This window comes from Neoarius graeffei, chromosome 2 (genome assembly GCF_027579695.1).
Source record: "Neoarius graeffei isolate fNeoGra1 chromosome 2, fNeoGra1.pri, whole genome shotgun sequence".
NCBI classification, from domain to species: domain Eukaryota; kingdom Metazoa; phylum Chordata; class Actinopteri; order Siluriformes; family Ariidae; genus Neoarius; species Neoarius graeffei.
The window spans coordinates 40169038-40177466 of record NC_083570.1 but is presented as its reverse complement, the minus strand read 5'-3'; the positions used below and the strand labels follow the sequence as shown (position 1 = coordinate 40177466).

General features: G+C 39.1%; 1 protein-coding gene across 5 annotated transcripts in view; it reads right to left on the bottom strand.

Annotated features, from left to right (window-relative positions):
- Nucleotides 1-5670: 5670 nt before the first annotated feature.
- Nucleotides 5671-8429, bottom strand: part of angel2 (angel homolog 2 (Drosophila)) — a 33662-nt gene continuing 30903 nt past the window's right edge. For all 5 annotated transcript variants that reach the window (XM_060914203.1, XM_060914204.1, XM_060914205.1 and 2 more), the window contains exon 9: nt 5671-7444. In XM_060914203.1, coding sequence (XP_060770186.1) covers nt 7293-7444 — 152 coding nt within the window. In that variant the 3' untranslated portion in view covers nt 5671-7292. The remainder of the gene's footprint in view (nt 7445-8429) is intronic.

The following is an 8429-nucleotide window of genomic DNA, read 5'->3' as shown; positions in this document are numbered from 1 at the left end:
CGAGTACAGCTGAGAGCCAATCAGAGCGCAGGAGGCGGGTGTTCCGAACTAGGCTACAGTGTATGAGTTCTGTACCAACATTAGGGTGCATCAGTTGCCCCCTAAAAATGAAAAGTTCCTCCGATCATGATGCATTTTTGTTTTTATGTTCCTTTTGGTAAGAAAACACACTGGGTGAAATATTTTGACACAATTCAAAAGTTTAATGGTGGCACCAGGAGCTCAAAGTTCTGGAAAAAGCTGCTATTTTATGACTTTTATGACAAAATTTCGATCACTTTTCATGAAACATTATGGCACCTTATAGAGTATACCAAATATCTTAGATATACATTTTTAGTACACTACCGTTCAAAAGTTTGGGGTCACTTTGGAATGTCCTTATTTTTGAAAGAAAAGCACTGTTCTTTTCAATGAAGATCACTTTAAACTAATCAGAAATCCACTCTATACATTGCTAATGTGGTAAATGACTATTCTAGCTGCAAATGTCTGGTTTTTGGTGCAATATCTCCATAGGTGGGCGGCACGGTGGTGTAGTGGTTAGCGCTGTCGCCTCACAGCAAGAAGGTCTGGGTTCGAGCCCCGTGGCCGGCGAGGGCCTTTCTGTGCGGAGTTTGCATGTTCTCCCCGTGTCCGTGTGGGTTTCCTCCGGGTGCTCCGGTTTCCCCCACAGTCCAAAGACATGCAGGTTAGGTTAACTGGTGACTCTAAATTGACCGTAGGTGTGAATGGTTGTCTGTGTCTATGTGTCAGCCCTGTGACGACCTGGTGACTTGTCCAGGGTGTACCCCGCCTTTCGCCCGTAGTCAGCTGGGATAGGCTCCAGCTTGCCTGCGACCCTGTAGAACAGGATAAAGCGGCTAGAGATAATGAGATGAGATGAGATCTCCATAGGTGTATAGAGGCCCATTTCCAGCAACTATCACTCCAGTGTTCTAATGGTACAATGTGTTTGCTCATTGCCTCAGAAGGCTAATGGATGATTAGAAAACCCTTGTACAATCATGTTAGCACAGCTGAAAACAGTTGAGCTCTTTAGAGAAGCTATAAAACTGACCTTCCTTTGAGCAGACTGAGTTTCTGGAGCATCACATTTGTGGGGTCGATTAAATGCTCAAAATGGCCAGAAAAATGTCTCGACTATATTTTCTATTCATTTTACAACTTATGGTGGTAAATAAAAGTGTGACTTTTCATGGAAAACACAAAATTGTCTGGGTGACCCCAAACTTTTGAACGGTAGTGTACATATTCTAAATATATTATCAAGCACAGTTTGAGTTTTAGCTCAAAATAATTGAATCATTGTTCAACTACTTTTAAACAATACGAATGTATTATGAATCACATTAATGCTTCTCAATCCCTTGCAATGGTTCTTAACATGATCTCTGGGTCACAAGAAATCAATAAATGGAGTCCAACATTGTGATTCAAACCTTACGCGAAAACATAAGCGTTTTTTTGGCAAAAAATGAACCTCATGGTGCCACCATTAGACTTTTGAATATGGTCAAAAAATTTTACAGGATGTCTTTATTGGTGAAAAGGAACACCCAAACAAAAATGCATCAGATTTTATGAAAGTGAGGGCAACTGATGCACCCTAACCAACATACCCTTAGATCTACAGCATTTATCAGACTTAAACGTGAAATTAGTGATATCACGAGGTGAACAATGTCAGGATGGAGTCAAGTTCTAAAACATATACACTATAAAGCCAAAATTACGTGCACCCCTGACTATCACATGTGGGTTTTTTCCTCAAAATGTACCACACTACACAATTGTACAGAATGCTTATCTAGCCCTTTTGCAAACCAACCTTACAATAAATAACCATAGTGAGTAAAAACAGGATAAAATAAAGTGACTTAACAACCCAAGAGGTTTTTAAGGCAAAGCAGTGGAATGTTCTACAATGGCCAAGTCAGTCACCTGACCTTCAGGTCAGGTGACTGACTTGGCCATTGTAGAACATTCCACTGCTTTGCCTTAAAACCTCCTTGTGTTGCTTTAGAAGTAAGATTCAGGTCACTGTCCATCTGCATTGTGAAGCTCCGTCCAATGAGTTTTGAAGCATTTGGCTGAATGTGAATGTTATTCCTAATGCCAAATACAACCCAATATCCAGGTAACACCATTCCTACCATCAAACATGGTGATGGTAGCATCATGCTCTAGAGTTCATTTTCAGCACTAGGAACATCGATGGAACCAAATACAAGACCATTGTTAAGAAGAACTTGTTCCAGTCAGCCAGACATCTGCATTTAAGAAGAAAATATATTTTCCAATAAAGCAATTAAGGCGCCTTGCAAAAACTATAACAGAATTGCTTTAATAATAATAATCTCATCTCATTATCTCTAGCCGCTTTATCCTTCTACAGGGTCGCAGGTAAGCTGGAGCCTATCCCAGCTGACTACGGGCGAAAGGCGGGGTACACCCTGGACAAGTCGCCAGGTCATCACAGGGCTGACACATAGACACAGACAACCATTCACACTCACATTCACACCTACAGTCAATTTAGAGTCACCAGTTAACCTAACCTGCATGTCTTTGGACTGTGGGGGAAACCGGAGCACCCGGAGGAAACCCACGCGGACACGGGGAGAACATGCAAACTCCACACAGAAAGGCCCTCGCTGGCCCCGGGGCTCGAACCCAGGACCTTCTTGCTGTGAGGCGACAGCGCTAACCACTACACCACTGTGCCGCCCTAATAATAATAATAATAATAATCTCATCATCTCTAGCCACTTTATCCTGTTCTACAGGGTCACAGGCAAGCTGGAGCCTATCCCAGCTGACCACGGGCGAAAGGCGGGGTACACCCTGGACAAGTCACCAGGTCATCACAGGGCTGACACATAGACACAGACAACCATTCACACTCACACCTACGGTCAATTTAGAGTCATTAGTTAACCTAACCTGCATGTCTTTGGACTGTGGGGGAAACCGGAGCACCCGGAGCAAACCCATGCGGACACAGGGAGAACATGCAAACTCCGCACAGAAAGGCCCTCGCTGGCCACGAGGCTTGAACCCGGACCTTCTTGCTGTGAGGCGACGGCGCTAACCACTACACCACCATGCCGCCCCCTCTTGAACATGTGTTTACAAAATATTTTTAAATAAAATATCTCGTTTAAAGGTTTTATAAATTATAATTAAAGCACTGTAGCACAATAATAGTAAGCACCATCAGCTGGTGTTAAAGAAAATCCCCCTGCTGTGATGGAAAACCATATGGTGTCAGTAATATTACTATTACAAAGGATGATTATCATTTTACATTGTGACTACATATTTTCTCACCATATACACTGAAATCTAATACATTAATCAAAGTAAAGATATTAGATCTTCAGAAACAGAAATGCACACTTTATTTTAAAGACCATCCAACTTATGATTTACTCAAATTTATGCAAAAAGATAAATGTGTATCTCCTCTACAATAAATTCTTCCATCCATTATCAATAACCGCTTATCCTGTGCAGGGTTGCAGGCAAGCTGGAGCCTATCCCAGCTGACTATGGGCGAGAGGCGGGGTACACCCTGGACAAGTCACCAAGTCATCGCAGGGCTGACACATAGCCCATGTTTACATTAGACTGTATCAGCGGATCATCAGATTAACGTTTTTAAAACGATTAGTGTGCACACAGCAACACCAATACACGATTTGCGTGCACACAGCAACACCAATACACGGATACGCTCAGCTCCGCAGGCATCCTGCGCTCCAAATCACTCCACCCTGAACAGCGAGTGCCCTCTGGAGGGTGCGCACTCCGGCCTTGCGCAGCTCACAGAGCACGCGAGTGAAGTGAACAAGCTGTGATTCGGGACTGAGCTGCTGTGTGTGTGATCCCAGCGCATATCACTTACCACTTGCAAGTGGAAGGATGGCAAGCCTAAAGACAATCATAACTACACAATGGGCAGTATTTGCATCAGTATTTGCAGTATTTTCATACTTTTATACTCTTTAATGAAAGGTGATACAAGGCGGAAGTCCGCGCCGTTTTTCAGCAGTCGCGTCACATGACCAACGCCAGCGAATCAGGAAGGTGGATGTCACAGTGACGTTGTCCAATGAGACGCCAGCTAGAGCTCAGCACAGCGTATCCACGTATTCTGAATGTTTACACAGCACCGGACCAGACATGATCTGGATTGAATACGTGGACGCTGGCGGATTCCCATTTCCCAGCATTTCCAGGCGGTTTAATGTAAACGGACAGTGCATCCGCGAAGAAAACGAGACAGATACGGTCTAATGTAAACGTAGCCATAGACACAAACAACCATTCACACCTACGGTCAATTTAGAGCCATCAATTAACCTAACCTTTGGGGGAAAACAGAATACCTGGAAGAAACCCGGGCAAAACATGTAAACTCCACACACAAAGGCCCCTATTGGCCACTTGGCTCGAACCCAGAACCTTCTTGCTGTGAGGCAATAGTGCTAACCACTCCACCACCGTGACACCCAATAAATTCTTCTTGTGACTTAATCATATTAATTGTAATGTGTTGTAAGAATAGTATTTTTTTATACTTCAGGGTGTTTAAAAAAAATTGTATTATTTGAGATGTAAATATCCCAGACACGACATAGTCTAGGCAAAAGAAACTGAACAAGCTTAATGTTGAGCAATATAAGATTTATTCCTCAAAATGTGAATGAGAAATTCAAAGGTATGTGGATTCCATGAATAATTTTACAAATTTTCAATATGGGCACCACCCAAGACACAGCACTTTAACACACAAAACGATGCCTTTTCTTTTCTAGTGAATGGCATTTCTATACCTAAAAAGATAAAAACAAACATTAAACATAAAATTTTGACCTGTTTCCATACATGCTGTTAAAATTTGAGGTCAATTAAATGAGAATTGGCAAAGTTATTAGATTATGAAATTATATCACATTTTTTGAAACACCCTGTACTATTAATTATGGGGGAGGGGGGATTTTTAGATAAATTATTTAATCAAACCACACAGATTTAATTCTTCTTACAATTTTTTCAAGAAATAACTGCTGCATAATTATCAAACCATTCAAATACACATCAGTGATTCTATCACAGAACTTTTGATGTTTGATGGTGTCTTAATGCTTTTTGAGAAAGAAGGGGGGAAAAACTACAGCAACTCTCCTTTCATTTCCATTTGAGCTAAAAAATTATTAACTTTACAACACGAACTGTGGTTAGTTCCACTCAGTGAAGCTCGTAGTAAACTATGGACAATGTTAATCATGTGATTTAATATATCACGTATAAAACAGAACAAGAACGGATTTGATGTGGCACTGGTAACGTGTTAGTGGTTGCTGTGATGATGGTATATCGAGTGAGAGGTATCAAAAAAGATGGAGAGATGCTAAGTGGATTAAAGAAAAGAGCAGATGAGAATGAAGGTTTCTCCATCAATCATTAACAAATCCCCAGATATACACCTGTAGAGAATTCACATCCTGAAGTGAGCCTTTAGTCTGAAATTCACAGCTTCACATTCAGCTTGATATCAGTGCTGACCTTAACAGAGGTCGTACAGTATGGAACACATTTCACATGCAAGACTGTAAGGGTTGGAGTGAGCTAGGTAAGGGATTGAATAAGCTTAAGTCTTGGTTCATATTTGATCCAGATGTTTATTATTATAAAATATCCAACTTCAAATGTATCAAACAAGAAAGGAAAAAAAAAAACAAGTAAAAAAAGTTCTTCTTTAAACTACAAGAGTGCACATTAAGCTCCAACTAATTAACAGTTATTCCACGAAATCAAGTCGTACATGAGCTGATAGCTGACGAGGTGCGTAGCACCGAATCGGCTATCAGCCATGCACGACGAGATTGAGTCGAATAACTGTTTTATTCTATCCACATTCACTGGATTTTTGAGAAATGGATCATTTTTATTTTTCGCAAATTCAATAAAGAAAAAAGTTTATACAAAACGTCTGACAAAATCATTTTCGCCTAGTATGTAAACAAACCATCGAAATGACAGTAGCAATTTCTGAAAAATGCTATCATAATTCTTGAAAACTAAAAAAAAATAAAATAAAAAAATACCCATCAAATACTTTTATTCCATAGTTTGTTGCTTTTTTTTGCATTTTTGGGGGGTTTTGTTTTTGAATAAAGTTTTTATTTCGTCCTTGGTTGGTTCAGTAACACACTCTGCCATTTTGTTTTTCTCTACTCACGGTATATGAGCTGATATCCTAATACTAGAGTAGCCAATCAGAGCGCGCGATTGCTCATATCCAGTGAATGTGGATAGAATATACGATATATTTAACTAATTCAATAATGAATTAGAAAACAGTAAGAATAATTCAAATTATAGACAGTTTTACTATCTTCCATAGACTTGAGGCCTGTGCCACCTCCTTAATACAGTGTGGCATTTAGAACAGATCAAATTGTGTTTGAATATGTTTTTAGAAATATAATTTGATCATCATTAATAATTTTACTGCCCTTGTATGAGGTTCTGGGGTCTGAAAGCTGGCAGACAGATGTTAGTCTTCAAAGAATGATGAAAGCTGAGACTTGAAAGAAAACGTACAGTTGAATAACACAGTGTAAACTGATTACATACACCTTTAAAGCTCTTTATTTAGAGCAAATGTGGTGAGGTCCTGTTCATACGATTCATATACTGCCAAGTTTTATTTCCAAAACATGTAAAATAAAGTCTTGAATATTTACTTTTACAGTATACTTGAATATCCAGGACACTACTCAGCAGCAACTGTTAGCTGTGGCCCTAATGTACATAAGAAACCAGCTTAGACTTCATGCTTAATAAATTAAAAGTAAACTTCAATAAAATTAGATGGCAGCCATAAAAATTCCAATAACAACCAATCTACAGTTCAAATTTGTCTTTCTAGCCCATGACTTCAGTTTAAAGTCAGAAGTCCAACTGATGTGCAAGTTTAAAAAAAAAATACATACATACATACATGATATAATGCACGTGCAATTAAGCGAATCCAGATTTGCTGGTGTAGAACCTGTTTTAAAAACTCATCATAGTTTGTCTCCTATTTGCATCACCATTGTCTCCTCCTATTTGCATCATCTAAAACGATCAAACTCACTTAAAACTGCAGGAATAAATTTGATCTCTGGAACGTTGCATCATCAAACATAAAACAATTGAACAATCACTTTTATGTTAGTGTATACACCATGAAACTCAATATACAATTATGACACAACATCAAACAGATGAGATGCTCAGGAGTGCAGACGGAATCGGGCAATGAGAGGAAGGTGGTCAGATGAGTGACACTGATTGGGCAGACCATTCACTTCTCTGAGCTCAGATTCACTGACCAGGGCCAGCCTGGAGAGCAGCTGCAGGCCTCGCTGTGGTGCTGCATTGCATTCTGGGAACAAAACACAGCTCCGTGGTTAACTGGCGTCCAGAAAAGCACCACAGTTAAAGAGTGCAGTATGATTCCTAATGTTACAGCTTCCTACACACTGCTTCTGGATGTAATGTGTTTTTAGCTAACTTAGAAAGGTAACAGAATGTAATATAATCCATTATAGCTTGTTCATCAGGGTGCATCAGTTGCCCTCACTTTCATAAAATCTGATGCATTTTTGTTTGGGTGTTCCTTTTCACCAATAAAGACATCCTGTAAAATTTTTTGACAATATTCAAAAGTCTAATGGTGGCACCATGAGGTTCATTTTTTGCCAAAAAACGCTTATTTTATGTTTTCGCGTAAGGTTTGAATCACAATGTTGGACTCCATTTACTGATTTCTTGTGACCCAGAGATCATGTTAAGAACCTTTGCAAGGGATTGAGAAGCATTAATGTGATTCATAATACATTTGTATTGTTTAAAAGTAGTTGAACAATGATTCAATGAACAGCTAAAACTCAAACTGTGCTTGATAATATATTTAGAATATGTACTAAAAATCTAAGATATTAGATATCTAAGATATTTGGTATACTCTAAAGAGTATACCAAATATCTAAGAGTATACCAAAGAGTATAAGAGTATAACAAAGAGTATACCAAATATCTAAGATATTTGGTATACTCTATAAGGTGCCATAATGTTTCATGAAAAGTGATCGAAATTTTGTCATAAAAGTCATAAAATAGCAGCTTTTTCCATAACTTTGAGCTCCTGGTGCCACCATTAAACTTTAGAATGTTGTCAAAATATTTCACCCAGTGTGTTTTCTTACCAAAAGGAACATAAAAACAAAAATGCATCATGATCGGAGGAACTTTTCATTTTTAGGGGGCAACTGATGCACCCTATTGTTCATAAAACTGGAGCAATAATAATAATTAGTCATGGACATAAGGCAAATTTTAAAATATACATTCAAGTATAAGGCGGCACA